The 22166-nt window shown below is 37.8% G+C and overlaps 3 protein-coding genes across 12 annotated transcripts in view; 1 reads left to right on the forward strand and 2 right to left on the reverse strand.

Moving 5' to 3' along the window:
• LOC127440730 (gastrula zinc finger protein XlCGF57.1-like) overlaps nucleotides 1–10507 on the reverse strand; it is a 518561-nt gene extending 508054 nt beyond the window's left edge. For all 9 annotated transcript variants that reach the window (XM_051697512.1, XM_051697511.1, XM_051697514.1 and 6 more), the window contains exon 1: nucleotides 10183–10507. In XM_051697512.1, coding sequence (XP_051553472.1) covers nucleotides 10183–10507 — 325 coding nt within the window. The remainder of the gene's footprint in view (nucleotides 1–10182) is intronic.
• LOC127440778 (gastrula zinc finger protein XlCGF57.1-like) overlaps nucleotides 1–22166 on the forward strand; it is a 593771-nt gene that overhangs the window by 254209 nt on the left and 317396 nt on the right. The gene's annotated exons all lie outside the window — the stretch shown is intronic.
• LOC127440875 (gastrula zinc finger protein XlCGF7.1-like) lies at nucleotides 1516–20939 on the reverse strand. 2 transcript variants are annotated; one of them, XM_051697922.1, is made up of 3 exons: nucleotides 20802–20939; nucleotides 9945–10028; nucleotides 1516–2926 (listed from the first exon to the last, which is right to left on the reverse strand). In XM_051697922.1, exon 3 carries the CDS (start codon nucleotides 2919–2921, stop codon nucleotides 1992–1994), a length of 930 nt encoding a protein of 309 aa, XP_051553882.1. In that variant the 5' UTR covers nucleotides 2922–2926; nucleotides 9945–10028; nucleotides 20802–20939; the 3' UTR covers nucleotides 1516–1991. The 2 variants fall into 2 exon arrangements, with proteins under 2 accessions (XP_051553882.1, XP_051553881.1); XM_051697921.1 differs by lacking the exon at nucleotides 20802–20939 and adding an exon at nucleotides 10183–10320.

Here is a 22166-nt window from a genome sequence, read left to right on the forward strand (position 1 = left end):
TGGTTGAATGTACTTTCACACCGATGGGGCATCGCGCACCCTGCAATTCGTAGGCAAACGCGATTGCATCGACAGTCCAATGAGAAAGCCTTTGTTTGGAGATGGACATACCTTTCATGCTCCCTCCAAAGCAAACAAAGAGCTGATCCGACAGTCTGAACTGACGGGTACGTTCGTCATAGATATACAATGCCCGCACTGGGCATAACAAGTGCAGGGTCTGCTCTTCATCTGAATTATATGGTGGGGGAAGAAGGCTTGCTGGCAGATGACCTGAACCCTGAAGGGCTTAGATAAAAACTTTGACACGTAGCCTTTTCTGGGTTTGAGGGCGGCCTTTGAGAGACCAGGCCCGAATTCAAGACATGAGCTGTCAACCGACAGCGCTTGCATATCACCCAACCGTTTAACTGAGGCTACAGCCAGCAGGAGTGTGGTCTTTAGAAAGAGCACACGTAACTCAGCAGATTCCAATAGGGGGCTTGCGTAGGAAGAGAAGTGGTGCTCGCTCCAAAGGAAGAGATGCCATGTCAGGCTCATTATTGGCAGCGATTGGATTCCGTGCTGCCGTTTTATGTAAGCTACCATTGTCATGTTGTCCGATCGAATCAGAACATGGTGATTTGCTACCTTGGAATGAAAAGCCTTCAAGGCTAAGAGACAGCTAGCAGTTCCAGGCGATTGAAGTGCCATGCCCGCTTCGCACCTGTCCAGGTGCCGAAGGCCGGGCATCCGCCATACAGTGTGCCCCAGCCTGCGCTGGATGCATCCATGGTTACCATCTTTGGCCTGAAGACCTGACCCAGCATGATACCCTGCTGGTAAAAGTTTGGAGCTGTCCATGGTGCTAGAGCAGCTAGACAGCGGCGAGTTATGCCAATGCGCATGCGCCCCTGGCACCAGTCGTGCCGTGGTACATGATGTTTGATCCAGCGCTAGAGAGATCTCGTGTAAAATACCTAGTGTGAAAGCGGATGTTGCTGCCTTGAAACCCAGCACTTTTGAAATGACTTCTGTGGAAGTGTTTCCCCAGTTTGAACTGAGACAAAAAATCAAGAATGGTCCGGACGTGCTCGCTTGTGAGATGTGCACGCATGCTCACAGTGTCCAATTGGACCTCTAAAAAGGAGATATGTTGGCTGGGAGACAGTGTGCTTTTCGCCCAGTTTGACATTGAGGCCCAGGCTGTACAAATGGCAGAGTAGTAAATTCCCGTGCTCACACAACAGAGCCTCTGAGAGATGAGAGATGAAGTCACTGTCTTAAAGGAAGAAAATTCTGAGGAATAGTGATTTAGCACCCGCTAATTTAGGCCAACTGCGGGCCTAAAAGGGCGGGGCTCAAACACCTTTGCCAATCAGAGAATTGGTGTTATTGTACAAAGGCTTCAATTAGGTAGTCGGAGAAAGAATTCCCCATAGCGCCAGCTTCGAAAGTGAACTGCATCTTCACGCTCTCTGTAAAGCAAGAAGCAGATTTTATTATTGTCTCTTCAATAACAACACACAGCAAGTGAATACTTACAGATACTCTTTTACTATAAATGCTGACATTAGAAAAGTATCTGACATTGGGATATTATTCTGCTGTACATCTTGTGCTTTTGTAATAGTTTATAATCCCATATTACTAAATTAATTATTCCAGTGGATAAAAAAGTATTTTCAGTTCTCCATGTGTAACAGATAACAATTTACTGAATGGAGATATAATAGATTAATAGAATAATTATATCACTGTTAGCATAAATTAGCAGATCACAGCATCAACAATAGTTTTCTATACTAATAATTTGACTTATTATTAGTTTGTTGAGAAAGTACAAACATTCTTCTACCCCTAACATAGAATGACAGCTCATTCAGCATTACAGGTATTGTAGCAATTCATCCACTTAACTGGAATTGTTCTTTTGAGAGAAATTCCATCTTGTTTGTTTTCGCTTTTCTAAATTTCATACTACTTGTGAGTCAAATAATAATGAACTTTGCTCACTGTGACAACCCTGGACATTGCTTTTTTCTATGAGTCAGCAGAGAGCCTGATTGGGTGAAACTCTTCCCACATGAAGTGCACTGGAATGGCTTCTCTCCAGTATGCAATCTCTCATGTTCTTTCAGGTTTCCTGACCTAATAAAACTCTTCCCACATGAAGTGCAATGGTACGGCCTCTCTCTAGTATGCATTCTCTCATGTGCTTTCAGGTTTCCTGATGTAATGAAACTCTTTCCACATGAAGTGCAGTGATGTGGCTTCTCTCCAGTATGCACTTTCTCATGTTTTGTCAGGTTTCCTGAAATAGAGAAACTTTTTCCACAATGTGAACACTTGTAAGGTTTTTCTCCAGTATGGACTCTTTGGTGCAGTTCCAAGTCACAGGCTCTGTAAAAGGCTTTACCACACTCAGAGCACACATGAGGTCTCACACCGGCATGCTTTTTCTGGTGGTCTTTTAAAATTTGCACACGTGAAAAACTCTTTCCACAAAATGAACACAAGTAAGGCTTCTCATTTGGATGAATTTTCCGGTGTGTTCTTAAGACTGATCTTGAAGAAAATGTTCTACCGCATTGATCACAGCAATATGACTTTTCTCTAGAGTGAGAGGACAGATGTTTTTTGAGACTACACGCCTCTATGAAACTCTTCCCACACTGATGGCATTTGAAAGGCTTTTCTCCAGTGTGAATTCTCATGTGCTTAGTAAGACTTGCTTTACATGTAAAAGTATTGCCACACTCATGGCAGGTGAAAGAATGTTTTAATCTTGTGATTTTAGATCTCTTTTGTGAAAAATAATTTTCAGTCTGTGAGCCACTAAAAGAGTTTTGTTCAGTTTTTAAACTATAAAGTGTCTGATCCGGATTGTGTTTCTCCTCCTTCACTTCATTCAGTTCTTGACATTCCTTTTTCATGTCCATCAGGTCTAAAATGAAAACACAAAATCGTTACCATTATTTTCAAAGGACAAATATTGAAATTAAGGAAATAAAATTGACCCCAAATGTTATAGCAGAAAGCTACAGGGGTCAAGTAAGGCATTCGTTATTATGACGTCGCACATTCAAGTGGGAAACAAAGGCCGAATTCCAATTGAAAATGATCATCCCTATGCCCTTCTCACTTTGAAGAACAGGTCTCTGAAGGGTGCATGAAAGTACTGTATGAATGTACTCTTCGCTAATAGTGTTGTAAAAGGGCTCTTTGTGTGTAGGATTGAAAATTAACAAAGAATTAATTCCTGTATTACAACTCTTATTCCTATGTGAAAACAGACCACCTCTTGCATTTCAAGACATACAAAGGGTGACGATAGTGATCTTTCAGCCTGTTGACTGAGGTGTTTGTGTATTGGGACTCTGCAAATGGTCACAATTAGAATACAGTGGGGGTTAAATGTGGTCTGCTGATTGGTCAGTTTAAATGTAGCAGGTCTAGTTTTGGTCACATGGTCAAGGAAAGGATAAAAGTGGAGTTTAACTTGTGCTCAAGGCTCTTTTTTCCCTCTTCCTCTCTTCTTCTCTCTGGGCTCTGCTCTTGAGAGATGGGTTACAGGCCATAGGCCAGACTCCCAGCCGTCTTTCTACCCTCCATTATCTCTTACTCAGGTAGTATGCATGCTGGTTTCATATACTGTACATATTTCATACATCCAATTTGTAACTGTTATCTAAATTGTAACCATCTGATGTAATCTTGTAAGACTTTACTGTTATTAAACATTTTCAACTTAATCTGTCTAGCTTCTAGGACTATATACTTTAAAGTGCTCCGTACTGGTTAACAATTAGGTTATAGTTTGGTTCTAAACAATGCTCTCCCACATTTTTAAGCTATTCTAACTGCGCTTATTTCCATTATTGGTATGAGTAGCAGAAGGTTGTAACAGACAAGACAAATTTCTTTAGTCACCACGGCATTCGTACAGCTTGAACCACTGTAGTTGTAAAAACCCACCTTATATGTGAAAAAAATAATTTTTTTACTTTCGTTTGGAACGACCCTTCGAGTGGCATCCCCTTTCCGCAGTGCCCTTCAAGGAGGTAAAACAGCCGTTTGGAAAATGCCCAAAATATGGAAGAAGTCAAACTTAAACAAATACACAATGAACAACAGCAAAATCTCTTTTTCTGTTGTACCTGCATCAACTTTACACAACCTCTATGATAAACAAATTATATGCTTCATTCAAAATACGAATACACCGATAGATAATAATTTTCTCCTTTTTCCGATGCATGTATTGATGCAGCTGCGTCTGTATCGGCAGTGTTGGGATGTTTACTTTTGAAATGTATTCCACTACAGATTACAGAATACATGCTGTAAAATGTAATTTGTAACGTATTCCATTAGATTACTCAAGGTCAGTATTGTCTTCTAAATACTTTGGATTACTTCTTCAGCACTGGTAGATTTTTTCACTTGTTTTGACTATAAAAACTCTGCCAGTACAGTAATACACGTTAAAAATACATTCTCTGAAAAACCTAAATATCTTATGCAGTGTTGTTTCTAAAACAAGATCAATCAAACTGATTTTGTTTTAAGGAGTTTTAGATATTTTTACAGGAAAACAATACAAATATTATTATCAAGAATACGATTTTTGCCCTAATATCAAAGGTCTTAATGATAAAAAAAATATGAGCATGCCTGGTAACATGTGCATGTAAAATGGCTAGAAATAGCATTTCAGCTTAGCTTAAAGCTGACAATTTATACATGGTTTATTTCTATTTCTTCTGCTCCAAACTTACTTCAAACTTACTTCTCTGTCTGCTCGTATGAATGTAACACATCATAAAAAAGTGTTTCACCGCTGTTCAAATGCACTTTGGATCACATAATTTATATGTATAAATGTTTTCCATCTGAAAGGACTAAATATTAAATGAAACAAAGGACAATAAAATGCAAAGTAATCTCTTCAGTAATCAAAATACTTTTTGAATGTAACTGTATTCTAATTACCAATGATTTAAACTGTAACTGTAGTGGAATACAGTTACTTATATTTTGTATTTTAAAAATGTAATCCTGTTACATATATTCCATTACTCCCCAAACCTGTGTATTGGTATTATGCAGCACTTTGAAAGTTTAAGGGTTGTCACGTCTATCACATCTATCATGTCGCTTTGGGTGAGAAACTTTTTCCCAAACTTTTTTCTGCCATGGCACACTTTTTACGAATAAAAAATACCATGGCGTAAAAATTTGTTCAGGGGATATATTTTTTTTAAAGAATAAACTAAAAGCAACAATTCTAGCAATTTTTGGATTCAAGTACAGTAAATTAACTTCACAATTGTGCAGAATTAGCTGCAAAAATAAATTGTATTTTGGTGTGGCTTGCATCTGTATCAAAAATTTGTTAAATTTTATTAACTGATTAGTTCAGAGATGTCACTGGGTGGCGACAAGTGAGCATCTTATGTGCAATGAGTCATTAAATAATTTTGAGATGTTCATGACCGAAATCTTCCAAGAGACTTTATAGTATTTAAGCATTAAAAGAACAAAGCAGATTTATAATTTTCCTTCAGTTTGAGCATGACTTTTCAACCAAAAAGACAACAATAATAGTCTAATAATAGTGAGTTTCAATAACGTCCTTACCTTCTCCAATATTAAAACTTGCATGGCTACAAATCAACTGACTTCAGTAGAATGTTTACGATTTATAGTATACATTTCCTACAGATTTAAATGACTGAGCATGACTTTTATCCGAAAAGATGACAATAATAGCCTAGTAATAATAATTTTGAGTTTCAATAATGTTTTTGTCATTGTAAATCTCATTTAACATTATTTGAGTTGTGGCGTCAATCCTCTGTTCAACGCCAGCATCAAGCACCGCACTGCCTCCACATGACAAGAGTTGCAGAAAGCATCATGGAGGGCTGATTTTATGAGTTTGCCACGCAAACTCTTTGGAAGAGAGAGAGAGAGAGAGAAAGAAAAAACAGACAGTTGCTTTGATAGCAGAAAGTAATTAAAGCACTTGTTTATGTTTAGCGTTTTCTTGGTGAATTGAAATATATACAGAAAAAGGAATCATTTAATGTGTTGCCATGGCAACACTGTTTAAGATTCCAAGAATCCCTTCAGCATTTTAAATCTGCACTGTCTTGACATTATTCTAAAACAATTTTTAAGCAATTCAGGTAAACATAAGAGGTATATTTCAAAGTCTGTTAAAAGTGCCACACTTCCTTCCGCCAGTTGGTGATGCTACAACCGTGACCCACAATAGCCACATCAATGTGATCAGCCTACAAGGCCAAACATTTGGCTCAATTTTGATGTAAATCACACGATGCACACAGAAGATATGAAGACACTTCCTTTTCCCCATTTTTTACGTTACTATTTTGCATCGCCATGGCAACACCATTCACAATTTAGCATCTTGGCATGATGTTGCCCACATTTGGTACCAGTAACATGAAATTTCAATAACTGGGGTCTCTCTCAGAGACTCAGAAATGATAAGGTAATATTTAATTAAAATAAATTATGAGACATTCAATGTCTCTTCAGAAATTTGGACAGTTTTTAAATATTTCTTGTTGCTTTGTACTCTCAAAGACATTATTTGTGAAGCAAAGATGTGTGTTTTTAATTTTTAATTTATTTTGTGGAATTTTATATTTTTCCACGGCACAAATCATTGTATTCTCCGATGCGGGTTTTCTTTGATCCATTTGACACATTCCGTCTCAATTTAGCGAGTGTACTTGTTCAAAAATATATCAAGTTCATTATGCTTGGCTCTAGTCAGTTGCGGACGCTGGTTGAGGCAGCATATTCGAGAGCAGCACAAGACCGCACGCCCTCGCATAAAGATGCGTGTTTCGCTTCTGTACCGCTGTGGCCCGATCTCTGATTCATAGAAGTCGTGTAATACGGAATCAACTGCTCACCCGTTTCTTAGATCCACTGGCATACAGTAGCGATAGTAGTTTTGTTAAAAAGCTGTATACACGGAGGAGTTTTTAATCCGGAATCACTCGCATGCATCCAAAGTGACATCAACAACAATAGGCTTATAACTTGAGATAAAAAAAATTATTAAATTAAATTAAATAAAAAAAAAAAAACACTTGACCAACACACTGTAAAACGTTTTACTGTTATTTGTATATTTATGTATGTACTCCATTTTTGTTAATTCAATATTTATTTTTATTATGTTTTTTGTTTTAAATTGTTTTTTCTAGCAAACATACTGTGGGATTCACTAGTGAATGCTTCTTCATGTCACAGTAAAGAATTTTAAACTCTTTTATAATTAAATACAGATGTTTTCAAAATGATATTATCAGAATAACACTTTAGGTAAAAGGTAGTTGTGTAGAAGGTGTTTGTTTCCCCCATTAAGAACAATGTGCATTTACTTTTAAATTGTAACACAATCAGATTTAAGTTTAGCATTTTCGTTAATATGACCCCCCGATCTAGGGCAAGAACGTAACTTGTCCCAACTTTCATCTGATTTTAATAAAATGTATCAAATACATTTGAAATTATTCTTAATCAAGTTTTTTGTCATCTAATGTAAAACACTAAACCAAATATTCCTTGTAATTATGTAGTTTTACAATTAAGTTGAATAAATCATTATCCAAGAAAAACAGAATCTTTTTCTTTTTTTCTGAAAATTGATTCATCTGAAAGAAAAAAAACTTATTTGAATTACATACCACACAGGCCTATTAATAAATCCATATTTAGACACCCATGTATTTTATAAATATATATATATATATATAATTTTTTTTTTTTTTTGTGACATCACCTGATTTTTGGGTTCCTCCACTTTCAAAATTCCAATTTAACCCCTGATTAAATATGTATATATATATATATGTGTGTATATATATATATATATATATATATATATATATATATATATATATATATACACACACACACACACACACAGAAGCATCTCAAAAAATTTGAATATCGTGGAAAAGTAATTTAATTCAAAAAGTGGAACTTTCATATATTCTAGATTCATTATACATAAAGTGAAATACTTCAAGCCTTTTTTGTTTTAATCTTGATGATTACGGCTTACAGCTCATGGAAATCAAAAATCCAGTAATCTCGACCGGGACATATCCTAAAGATCACACCCACCAAGAACAAATAAATCAATCTGATTGGCTGATGAATCTGATAATCTGACTTTAGTTGCTCATTCATTTGCACTGCTGAGGGATTCTGAAGAAATTCTGAAGGCCTGACAGGGTGGAGCTCAAACTCATGCGCTGCTTCGGGCATGCGATTTGTGAATCAGTTGTCACACTTTGCTTGTTAGCATCAAGACTGGATAATCTTTTCATTTTTCTCTATTTGTAGATGAATTAAGAATGGAAAGCGATTAAAAATGCATAGGCAAAAAGGTAATTGAGAATGAAAGGATGAAAAATATTTATTTATTTGGCTTTGCTGGCCCTGAGAATTCGCCACTGATATATATATATATATATATATCAGTGGCGAATTCTCTGTTCACTGATCAGCCACAACATTAAAACCACTGACAGGTGAAGTGAATAACATTTATTATCTCGTTACAGTGGCACCTGTCATGGGGTGGGATATATTAGGCAGTAAGTAAACAGTCAGTTCTTGAATTTCATGTGTTGGAAACAGGAAAAATGGGTAAGCGTAAGGATCTGAGTGACTTTGACAAGGGCCAAATTGTGATGGCTAGACGACTGGGTCAGAGCATCTCCAAAACGGCAGGTCTTGTGGGGTGTTCCTGGTAAGAAGTTGTTAATATCTACCAAAAGTAGTCCAAGGAAGGACAACCGGTGAACCGGCGACAGGGTCATGGGCAACAAGGCTCACTGATGCGCGTGGGGAGCGAAGGCTAGCCCATCAGGTCCGATTCCACAGAGGAGCTACTGTAGCACAAATTGCTGAAAAAGTTAATGCTGGTCATGATAGAAAGGTGTCAAAACACACAGTGCACTGCAGCTTGCTGCGTATGGGGCTGCGTTGCCGTAGACCGTTCGGAGTGCCCATGCTGACCCATGGGCACGTGAGCGTCAGAACTGGACCATGAAGCAATGGAAGGAGGCCTGGTCTGATGAATCACATTTTCTTTTAGATCATGTGGACGACCGGGTGCGTGTGTGTAATTTACCTGGAGAAGAGATGGCAGCAGGATGCACTATGGGAAGAAGACAGGCTGGTGGAAGTAGAGTGATGCCCTGGGCAATGTACTAATGGGAAACCTTGGGTCCTGGCATTCATGTGGATGTTACTTTGACACGTACCACCTAACTAAAGATTGTTTTAGACCATGTACACCCCTTCATGGCAACGGTATTCCCTGATGGCAGTGGCCTCTTTCAGCAGGATAATGTGTCCTGCCACACTGCAAAAATTGTTCAAGAATGGTTTGAGGAACATGACAAAGAGTTCAAGGTGTTGACATGGCCTCCAAATTCACCAGAGCTCAATCCGATTGAGCATCTATGGGATGTGCTGGACCAACAAGTCCGATCCATGGAGGCCCCACCTCACAACTTACAGGACTTAAAGGATCTGCTGTTAATGTCTTGGTGCCGGATACCACAGGACACCTTCAGAGGTCTTGTGCAGTCCATGCCTCGAAGGGTCAGAGCTGTTTTGGTGGAATGAGGAGGGGGACCTACATGATATTAGGCAGGTGGTTTAAATGTTGTGGCTGATTGGTGTATATACAGTATAATATATATATATATATATTTACACATCTCTGGAAAAAATTAAGAGACAGAAAATGGGTTAGGAAAACTGGTAAAAATAACAAAAAAGATGCTGTGTTTTCAGACCTCGGATAATGTGAAGAAAACAAGTTCATATTCATTTTTAAACAACACAATACTAATGTTTAACTTAGGAAGAGTTCAGAAATCAATATTTGGTGGAATAACCTGATTTTCAATCACAGCTTTCATGCATCTTGGCATGCTCTCCACCAGTCTTTCACATTGCTGTTGGGTGACTTTATGCCACTCCTGGTGCAAACATTAAAGGAAAAAAGACTGATCTAGAATTCAGAGTTTCCACAGGGGTTAAGAATGTCATATGCAATTTTGTTTTATTTTATTATTTGTTTTACTTTAATCTTCATGAACAGACAATAATACATAATGAAGAATGGATACCAACCTCTTTGTTCCTCAGTATCTTCATTTTTCATGACATTTGAACTGCATGATTCTGGATAACTCATGTCCTCACTCTCTTCTTTAATAAACATCATTTTACAATGTTTTATCCCGCAGATCTCAGTTGAAACACCTGGAGTTATTCCTGTTCGTGTTGAAACAAGTCTTCTTTTAGGATGATGAGAATATTGGTGACATTTATAAACATGAATCAGATGCTCGAATAATGTAGAAATAAACAAAACAACAATGCCAGAAATTTCTGCAGGATTATGAGTATCATAGAGAAGATCGTTTGCCGTTTTCATGTATGTGTAATCGTGCATGTGTTAAACATCATCTTACACTGATACATTTGTGCATTTATTTGATTAAAAGTGAATGTTTATCAGAACTCTGCAAATCTCTCAGAGCGCCGCCATGTTTGCGTGACGTCATACAACAGCATCTCGGAGGGGACATTCTGAACCGCTTTGAAAACGCTTAACGTTCTCAAACTACAAACGGTCAGACACCAGAGCTTAACCGCCAGCACTCCCGATTTTACCGGGGTTTTCACGATTTTCCACCCCTACTCCCGCTGTACTCTGAATTTACAATCTCTCCCGATAAACTCACGATTTTCTGCATCCACACTTCGCACGTACGGGATCGTCCCTTATTTAAATATGAAATAATGCGCCCCGAATCAATACGGGAAGCGATTTGTCCCGTAAGCTGGTCAGATGCCGTCACGGAGAAATCGTTCCAGATCTTTTTACAATGATATAATTTGGAAATTATTTATCCGGTGGGTAAGGGACTGTGCTAAAACTGTGGATTTTTTATTGAAAAACAGAAGATCCAATATAAATATTCAATAAGGTGTACAAAGTTACACAGACCCAACAATGTATGAATACAATCACTGAGTCAAAAAGACAAGAAGTACAGGTGAAGAAAGTTCTCAGCATATAAGAAAGGATATAGTTTTTATTATTAATAACTCAAAAAGCATTTATTGCTAAAACTGTGAAGGATGTGGTAAGGGACCATCTGAATACAGGGTCAATTTCTTGATATTATTAATCTTCAGTGTAGTATTACTGACTGGTACTGTTGCTCCCTGTACGTATATTACGCAGTCTGCATTGTTTACCTACTCCCTATGGGGGCCCTCGGGGACCACCAAAAACTCCACCAATTAGGGGGGACACCAAAAACTCCACCGGCTGCCGTTCCTTGCACCACAACAATATAATGTAATATAAGCATAATAAATAATAAAAATGAACAGTATTTTTAAGTAATTATGGTGGTTTTGCAATACAAATACATAGAGGTAATCAAATAAAAGGAAAAATTAAAAATGGTCAAGCAACCAACTTCCCCTTCGCAAAATTTGGCAGCGGATTTGTGGCTAGTTGACTGCATGTACCGCATTCACCCTCATACATATTTTTTTTTTTTTAATAATTTTGAACAGATCTCGCAATAAGCATTTGTTTCCCTCAATGGGCCTTAACCAGGGCTCGACCTGAGGGGGGATGCGAGGGGATGCCATCCCCCTTGTCGTAAGAAATACCAAAAACCACCATCCCCCCTTAGATAAATTGTATCATGTATTACTTAGAACTAATTATGCAAGTACAATTTTTAATTTTCTATGTTTGATAAACAACAGACTTTAAATAAGGGCATATAGCCGGTCAGAAATAGATTTCGACAAGTATAGGATTGCCAGATTTCAAAAGGTGAATTCCCCCAATCAGATCTTTACACTTGCACAAGCTGTCCCAAACCACTGACATACACAGAACAGGGGTAGCACCCTGCCCCTTTCCACAAATCTAAAGGTGCCCTTTTGGTCGTCCAGAAAAAAGGGAGAATTTTTAAAAATTAAATTAAAATAGTTAAATAAAACTAAATGAAAATCTCGTCATAATCTCACAATAACAGTAATAATGTGTTATGAGATTTCTTTGTAAATCACAGGCGTATTAAAGAAAATTAAGCGGAGGTGCCTTTAAGAGCGAGCGCCACAGCAGATCGGGGGCGAATTCCAGTCGCAAGTGATCCTCCCTATGCCCTACTCTCACCGAAGTGCAGATCCCTTGAAGTGGGTACTCTGAAGGAAACATGGCATTTCTGTATGAACGTACCCTTCGCTAACAGTCTTGTGGAAGGGCCCTCTGAGAAAATATTCATTTTCTCACTTTCGTTTTGAACGTGCTTTTGAGTGGCATCCCCTCCTGCAGGAGTGCCCTTCAATGAAGCAAAAAAAAATTTTTTTTTTGTTGGATTTTTCTCCTTTTTCACCCAATTTGGAATGCCCAATTCCCAGTGCGCTTTTTAAGTCCTCGTGGTCGCGTAGTGATTCGCCTCAGTCCGGGTGGCGGAGGATGAATCCCAGTTGCCTCCGTGTCTGAGACCATCAGCTCTTATCACGTGGCTTGTTGAGCGCGTTGTCACGGAGACATAGCGCATGTGGAGGCTTCACGCCATCCACTACGGCATCCGCACTCAACTCACCATGCGCCCCACCGAGAACGAACCACATTATAGCGACCACGAGGAGGTTACCCCATGTGACTCTACCCTCCCTAGCAACCGGCCCAATTTGGTTGCTTAGGAGACCTGGCTGGAGTCACTCAGCACGCCCTGGGATTTGAACTAACTCCAGGGGTGGTAGCCAGCGTCTTTTACTACTGAGCTACCCAGCCAATCCCCCCCCCCCCCCAAAAAATGCTGTTTTGAATTTGCCCCGGAACATCAAAGTGATGTTATCTCAGACGAGTAACAGGTCGGATAAAAAGTCCACTCCATGGATTGTGTTGTAAGTTCAGCAAAAGAATAATACTCGATTGCTACCGCATTTACAACATCGCGTACCACTAGTGCAGACAGATTTATTCATTATAATGGGAGCATTCGCATCGCTTTCAGTGATAGTAATTCAATTTGTCTTTTATAGAATATTTACATAAACTGAAGGAGCTCTCTGGTTCAGCCAAAGCCAGTTTGGTTCTGTTGAAACTAATAAGCCATTAGACTAATCACTTCCAGAAAAATACCATAAGGCTACCATAGTACCGCCGCTCATATATGCATATTACGCAGTCTGCGTAGGGCACCAACTCCCTAGGTGGCACATCATACCCTAGGGGGGCACTAGAAACTCCACCGGTTGCCCTTACTCGCATGTTATATGCTCGGTAGCATTTGCTGAACACAGTCGATCGCCTCGCGCATTCTCATCGCGCCTTCACACCGTGCACCAAGTTACCAGGGTAATGCCATGGTACTGAATGATTGATCATGTTCATATTTCATGATACTGTCATGGTACTCCAAGGTACTTAAAAAAATACCATGGTTTTACTATGACACATGTCAAAACATGGGGTTATCACAGACCATGTCTGAAAATAAACAAATAAACCATGGTGCTTTTTGTGGGAAATATAACAGAATAGGCTATTATTTGTGATAAAGTAAAAATAAAAAATAAAAATAAAAAAAATAAATATATATATATATATATATATGTACAGTATATATTGTATATACAAGAAAATGGTTAAAAAATTTTTTTTTTTTAAAAATCAGTGCCCTTTTTTATCCTTCCACCCCTGGCCTTGCTAAGGTCTGTGCAATCTACCCTCAGTTCAGCACTTATATCTCAGTAATATACATATTCACACAGCATGGTATGATGGTAAATTGTTTAACTCACTTTTGTAAGGTGCTGTCTTCACAGGAGTTTCGCTTGTTGTCATATTCTCCATTATTTACAATTGTTGTGCCAGATCACCATTGCTGCCGGTAACTCTGCCCCTTCCGTTATGTGTGGCAAGTGCAGAGTACACAAAGTGTCCATCATTCCACACTCCGTTTTGACGGTTGAAAAAGTGCATCATCCGGGTCCTCATAGTACACTTCTTTTTGTTGCATTTTCAATGTAAACATACTACTCGCACTACTTACATTTCAAAATGACGTAAAATAGTGCAGAAGTGTGCGGTTTGGGACGCACCTACAGTTTGGAAATATTCTGCCAGTGTGACACTTTAGTTGTGCAATCTGGCAGCCTTGAGCGAGCGACCTCTGACTCTATTCATTGCAAAAACACCGGCAAACAGGTGTGTCGAAGTTTAGCGATGGGGTGTCTTGTCCTTCCTTATGCCAATGAAGGTAATGCATAAATTACATCATCGGCTCTTGGAAACAATGACGGTTTGTTGAAACCTGACACGATACGATATATCACAATATCATGCTTCGATTTCCTTATGATTCACATGCTCTCAATTTCATTCTAATAAATATTGGTATATTTCAGTTGTCCATTTTGCTTACAAATTAAATACATTTTCTCTCAGTTAATGTTTTTATCCGTAGTTTTTCGTCACTGGTCACATTTTAGCTTTTAAAAATATACAAAAATGACATCAATAAATAATGTCAAAAAATTGCATATGTGTGTGTGAATTGGCTATATATATATATATATATATATATATATATATATAGATTTGAAAATAGACGGTGCAGACAGTCACTAAAAAACATGGGTGCACGCTTACTAAGATTACTACGGTAACCTGAAGGAAGAAAAGACAGATGTGCATTGTGCACATTCTTTCATTGAGTTGGGCAGCGAATCTTCACATAATGACAAAATATGATGCATTATATTTTGATTGTGCAATCTTTTGTACATTTTGTAACAGATTATTTTATAACAGCCTATAATAATGAATAGACGATACACTGGAACAACAAGATGCAATGCAGCAGCCAAAGATGTTTGTCAGAAAAGTTAATATATATACAGTTGTACATGTCATTGCCCCTCGAGTACTCGATGTAATTAGTCCGAATACTCGAGTAGTCGATATTACCAAAATGCCCATCCCTAATACATATAAGTGTGTGTGTGTGTGTGCATGTGTGTTATGTGTGTTTATTGTTTAGATGCATAATTTACCCTATTTACAAGTATTTACATCAATAAAAATGATGTAAGAGGGAATTATAAGAGATATTATAAATGACAAATGGATTACATGGATCTCATCTTTGGACACACAAGGCAAACCAAACGTTTACTCTCAACACGCAGTGAAAGGAATATGCTGAACTCAGTGCTGGACTGGTGAGTTAAATCTGAAATATTACCAGGAAGTCACTAATTACAGACATTTTAAGTCTGCGAGATAAACCAAGCTTTAAACCCAAATAATGGTCATTACTGAGTAAACTGAAAGAACATGCAAGCAGTAATCTACCACAGCCAGCACCAACAGCTTTTTTTTTTATTTCAGCATAACAGTTAGAATATAATTGCTAATAATTATCCAGCATGATTCGTGAATGTTTCCTTTAATGGAAACAAGAAAAACGTACCTTTTGAACAAAAGGAGTTAACACTGTTAATGTCAAACATTTGCTTATTTGATTAGTGACGTAAATATTGTGTGAAGTCTTAAAATGAAATTTCAAATATATTTTAGGTCATATTTAGATTTTGAATCAGACTTTTGAACCCATTATGTGTGTTTCTTATTTTCCTTTAATAATGTAGTTTTAGAGTCACTGTCATTCCCTAAAATGACATATTTAATGTGTTTAGATCTGGGAGACCATGAAGGACCTCCCGGGTCAATTTGGCCTGCAATTTGAACACCAATTTACATCAACTGAACTTCAGCTTCTCGGCCTGAAACTTCGTGACATTCTCCACGGTGATCTGAACCCTTTGTAGTCCCTCTGGGTCATTTTGACCCGGTTAATATAAAGACTTGCAAGAAAGCTGTAAAACGGCAGTCCAGTTCCAAATGTTATTTATAAGTACACTCAAATTGCATGCACACATCTTCCCACACATATGCACTCACAATCCCCCTCCCATGAACACGCTAACACACACACACACACACATTCTGCTGCTGTGCTCCATTGATTACCTCCCTCTCTCTACCCTCACATCCTCTCCATACACATACAGTATGTACTCTCTCTCTCACACACATACATGCATTCTTGCATGCTATGGCTCTGCTCCATTGATTACCTCCCTCTTTCTCTCTCCCCTACACCCTCACCATACACATATGCTCTCACCCCCCCCCAATTTGACCCGGTGAGGTCTGAAGTGGAACTTGATTGTCAGGACCAAGGAAATGTTAAACAGAAGATTTTATATAGAAGAAAATAATTCATACAAAATTTGTTGCATTTCACAGCTTCAACAGCAATAGTTTTCTAAACAATACTTTGACTTCTTTATAATTTGTAGAAAAGGTACAAACATCCTTCAACCCCTTACATCGAATGACAGCCCATTCAGTACTACATATAATTCAGCCATTCACCGAAGGTGCAGAGCCGCTATTGTATCTGTTAGTTTTCTTATTATTATAATTATTTTTTGACTTGGAAGTGTATGGCAGCCTATAGAATCCTTTTTAAAGGAAAGTTGTGAAAGACACTGATATAGGGGAGAGTCTGAACATCAACCATAGCAAATTTGGTGTCTCTAACTCAAATCCTCTAGCGCCACCAAGAGTTCAAAGTTGAACTTATGTTTATGCTCATAACTTTTAAACCATTAGTCCTAGAAAAATGTTTTTCCTTCCTATTAGATTTTCTGCCATTTAGAATTTTCAGAAAAAAAATACTTTTTCAAACTCCTAGGTCATATGTCTTATTTGCACGAAATTTGGCATGTATCATCTAGAGACACTGGTGACAAAAAGCTATCAAAAACTTTTTGACAGACCATAACTGTTCTTATGTAACAAATTCAATGGCGAGCATGCCAAAATGTACACAAGGCTGTATCTTTGCAATGCTTTGACATATAGAAACAAAACCTGGAATATGTCATAGAAATCATGGCTTGAGGGTACCTGCACAGTTTTGGCACAGCACCTCCTACTGGTCAAGAGAAAAGAAAAATAGCTATTTTGCTTATAACATCTAAATACTTTGGCCTAAAATCATAAGATGTTTCAGTGTTGGGATACAGAGTCAGATGATACCAAATTTTCATATGTCGCCATATTGGTCGTCGGCCATTTTGAATTTTGATGCAAAAAGTTATATTTTACAATCGCATTGGCATATCGTTACGAAACATGGTATACATCATCAGCACCATGCCCTGAAGATACCTACAAAGTTTAAGGCCAGCGCCACCTTGTGGTTAAAAGATATAATGAAATGTTAATAAATGCTTCCTTGGGTCAGGTCGAGCACGATGATTTCCAATTTGCCACGGTCAGGAATATTTCCTATTTGCCATTTTGAATGTAATTGAAAACCTACTTTTTCAAACTCCTCCTAGGCTGTCCATCTGATTCACACAAAATTTGGCACGATGTCAAAAAGGATCTGAGGTTTTATCTCGGCAATGCTTTGGCAAATTGACACCAAAACCTGACTGCACCATGTAAATTTGGTGACAGTGCCACCTATTGGTCAAAAGTTAGGTCTATAATGAAATGTTTTGTAATATAAGCATTTCTATTGTTTATGTTTTTAATACCACAAATTCTTAAAAACCATAATCAGTAATGGCAAGTCATCCTTCCTTACATTCCATTGGTGTGCTTGGCACCATAGCTATAACTGTTATTGTTCTTTTGACAGAAATTTCATCTTTAATTTTTTTTTCCTTTCTAAATTTCAAACAATTTGCCAGGCAAATAAAGATGAACTTTTCTCATGGTGACAACCCTGGACAATGATTTTTTCTATGAGTCAGTAGATTACTTGATTGGCTGAAACTCTTCCCACATGAAGTGCAGTGGTATGGTTTCTCTCCAGTATGCACTCGCTCATGTATTTTCAGGTTTCCTGAACTAGTGAAACTCTTCCCACAAGATTTGCAGTGGTACGGCTTCTCTCCAGTATGCACTCTCTCATGTTTTTTCAGGTTTCCTGAACTAGTGAAACTCTTTTTACAATGTGAACACTTGTAAGGTTTATCTCCAGTGTGGATTTTTTTGTGACGTTCCAATTCACAAGCTCTGTAAAAGGCTTTACCACACTCAGAGCACACATAATCTGTCACACCGGCGTGTCTTCTTTGGTGGACTTTTAAACACTGCACAAATGAAAACCTTTTTCCACAAAGTGAACACAAGTACGGCTTCCCATTTGGATGAATTTTCCAGTGTGCTCTTAAAACTGATGCTGAAGAAAATGTTTTGCCACACTGATCACAGCTATATGACTTTTCTCCAGAGTGCACAGAAAGATGTTTCTTTAGCTTACATGCCTGTCTGAAACTCTTCCCACACTGATGGCATTTGAAAGGCTTCTCTCCAGTGTGAATTCTCATGTGCCTAGTAAGTTTTTCTTTACATATGAAAATCTTTCCACACAGATGACAGGTGAAAGAGTGTTTTACTCTTTTCTCAGTTCTCTTTTGTGAGAAATTTTCAGTCTGTGAGTCACTAAAATTATTTTGTTCCGTTTTGAAACAATAAAGTGTCTGATCCGGATTGTATTTCTCTTCCTTCACTTCATTCAATTCTTGATTTTCCTCTTTTACATCCATCAGTCCTAAAAAAAAAAAGAAAAAAAAAAGACAAATATTAAAATTAAGTAAATAAAACTCATGTCAATAAGTCCCTCCAAGAATCTGCAATTGCAAGAATTTATGCAAATTCAACTAGTCTCTGCTTTTTGTTGCGGTTCTTCCAATTTTGTATAATTTCTGCAACTGTCCTGCAAAACCTGTGAATCTGAAGTAATGCAGTTGCTTCTCATCATACTGACAGCGGCAAAACAAGCGCTCAGAAAGCTTGAAGCAGTTCTAACTGCACAGCTGCCATTGTATAATCTCCAGTTACAGAGTAAAGCCCTGTTTACACCGCAAACAATATTGTCACTTGGTATCACTAGACTCTGCGATCTGAGTCATGCATTAACCCAGCATGTATGAACCCGCAACAACCAAGAGCATTTGCGATTACACAAAACCGAGTGAAACCAAAATGTTTTGTGTTCACTGTCGAAACCTTTTTCTAAATTTCTAAATGGAACGCACATCACAGCTAGCGTTTAAACTTCCCACGCTGCTCTAAATGGTCTGAGGTGAGGATTGGTGACGGCCTCAGTTCATTCGAAGTGCTCACATAATGCACTGTTGCTCCGACAATTGAAACTTAACATTCATGAAATGTGTTGATGATTGTCACTTCTATATTTACTTCAAAATCAAGGTTCTTCGACTCATAATATCTCAGGTTTCACATCTTAAATGTATTGTGTTTTTGTGTGCATTTATCATTTTTTGCTTGCTAACTGCATATTCTGTTATGAACTAAATTAACTATAAGCAATTGCACTTATACAGCCATTCACACAAATTACATAAATATACTATGATTACTTGTGAGTTTTCACAGCAAACAACACTCCCCACCCCCTCCCAACAAAAATGACGCAAACAGCATCGACATTTTTGAGCAAAGCCACAGCAAATACAGTCATTTTGGGCCACAATAATCAGGAAACAAATGCAGCAAAGTCCTGGTGGTCCTGGTCAATTATCTATTTAAATGTGATCTGCTGCAAAGTCTAAGAAATTCAATGTTATGTGCAGTTTGTTTTATTTTGAAAGCCATTGCTTTTTGGACAAAAAAATATGGTAAAGAGACCCTTTCTTCGTCACTTGATCACTGGGCATGTTTATATGCACACCAATACGCTGATTATGTGCAAAAAGCAACTTATTTTAAAAACTTGACAAAGCAAGAAATCCGGCTTTACGTGACATTTGAAATAATCACAATATTCTCTGCTTTTTACATCAAACCGTGAAGAGGCATGCACTCAACACGTGCGCACATTGGATGAGCCGGTGAGAACGCCAGTTAAGGTGTTTACATGCCATCTGAAATGGCCATAATGGGCAAACAACGAGTGTCGATCAGTTTATTCTTACGCCATTTCTGACCTTACACTGATAAAAGAATGACATTTATTGCGTTTACATAACCGCACGTGTTCTTGGCTTATTAAGCATAAGTGTAAGAACGTGCATGTAAACACGCTCATTGACATGGAACTGCTGTTGTGATTGTTTGTGGTATGTGCGTCAGTGTAATGACTCCGGGCGGACACAGAGCAAGGGTTCCGCTTCTTTCCAACCAGCACTCAGAACTGTCTGCTAAATGAAATGTCAAATAGTTGAATGCGTTAATCACGATTAAGAAAAACCAACATAAAGAATATCGGCATGAATAGCATATTTCAGGAATCACCGTCATTGTTATCGCGTCTGCTGTAATAAGACCCATTTGTCACGCAGCTGGTATTAGTAGATTCATATGAAAGTTTTGAATGTCAGTTCGGGGGACGTATCTCTTATTTAATGTATTATTAGGCTGGCTTGAGCATTCAGCATCTTTTCAAGTTTTGTCTTTCGTGAATGGACGCGTTTTTAAAATGTCAATTGGTGATTTTAGGTGGCTGCAACGTAATGTATGATGTCCATAGGGTGTCTTGTTAATTGTGAAATGGTGTTTTCTTAATGCAGCAATCAAATGTGTTGAACTGCTTGAAGTTTTGTAACTTTAATCTTCATCAGCAGACAATAATAAATAATGAAGAATGGACACCAACCTCTTTGTTCCTCAGTATCTTCATTTTTCATGACATTTGAACTGCATGATTCTGGATAACTCATGTCCTCACTCTCTTCTTTAATAAACATCATTTTACAATGTTTTATCCCGCAGATCTCAGTTGAAACACCTGGAGTTATTCCTGTTCGTGTTGAAACAAGTCTTCGTTTAGGATGATGAGAATACTGGTGACATTTATAAACATGAATCAGATGCTCGAATAATGTAGAAACAAACAAAACAACAATGCCAGAAGTTTCTGCAGGTTTATGAGTATCAGTTGAGAAGATCGTTTACCGTTTTTTGAACGTCTCTGCAAACGTGTGTTAAACATAATCTAATATGTAAAATTTGGTGCATTTATTTCACACGTTGCATTTATTCGCTTAAAAGTGAATGTTTATCAGAACTCCGCGAATCTCTCAGAGCGCCGCCATGTTTGAGTGACGTCATACAACAGCATCTCGGAGGGGACATTCTGAACCGCTTATCGTGGAAAACGCTTAACGTGGCTTAAAGGGACAGTTCACCCAAAAATGAAAAATATCTCATAATTTATTCTCTCACATGCCATCCCAGATGCGTATGAATTTACTTCTGCAGAACACAAATAAATTTGTTTTAGAAAAAGCTCTGTAGGTCCATACAATGCAAGTGAATGGGTGCCAAATTTATAAGCTCCAAAAAGCACATAAAGGCATCATAAAAGTAATCCATATGACTTCAGTGGATTCAATAATGTCTTCCGAATGCTAGGTGTGTGTAAGAAATAGATTCATATTTAAAAGTTTTTTTACTGACAATTTTGCTTCCGGCCAGCTGTGGTATGCACGTACATGGGGAAGGAGTTCAAACTGCCTCTAGCTTGATGTAAAAACTTTTATCTCTTTTTATCTTTTAGAGATTACACACAAATAGCTGTATGTTGAAGCCAGATGCATATCACACATACAAGGCTCACATTCAAGTTTATTTGGTTCCAGCAATATTCTCAAAATGAATACATTGACACCATCTTCTGGACATTCAAAGGGATTGCATTATTAGTATTTAAAACAAGGTAACTACATCAAATTTATACAGCATAAATAGTAAATTATCATAAACAATGTTAATCATAATAAACTTGTAAGGTTACGTATAAGTAAAATAAACACAGTAAGCAAAGTATTAGTTAATCTTTCAGGGTAAATACATAGCATAATTGAACAAGCAAATACATTATAAAACAGGGTTCTTGCATTTATCTAATTATCCACACAACAAAGTTGTATTTTTCATTACAAGTAATATTATCAGCATAAAAGTTTGAGTGAAAAGTTTGTGCAAAACCTGATGATTCAAGTTCCCTTTCATGAGTTCA

This window comes from Myxocyprinus asiaticus, chromosome 5 (genome assembly GCF_019703515.2).
Source record: "Myxocyprinus asiaticus isolate MX2 ecotype Aquarium Trade chromosome 5, UBuf_Myxa_2, whole genome shotgun sequence".
Lineage (NCBI taxonomy): Eukaryota > Metazoa > Chordata > Actinopteri > Cypriniformes > Catostomidae > Myxocyprinus > Myxocyprinus asiaticus.

Coding starts and splice junctions, on each gene's coding strand:
- LOC127440875 (XM_051697922.1), bottom strand. CDS start 2,921: ATGGACATGAAAAAGGAATGTCAAGAACTGAATGAAGTGAAGGAGGAG.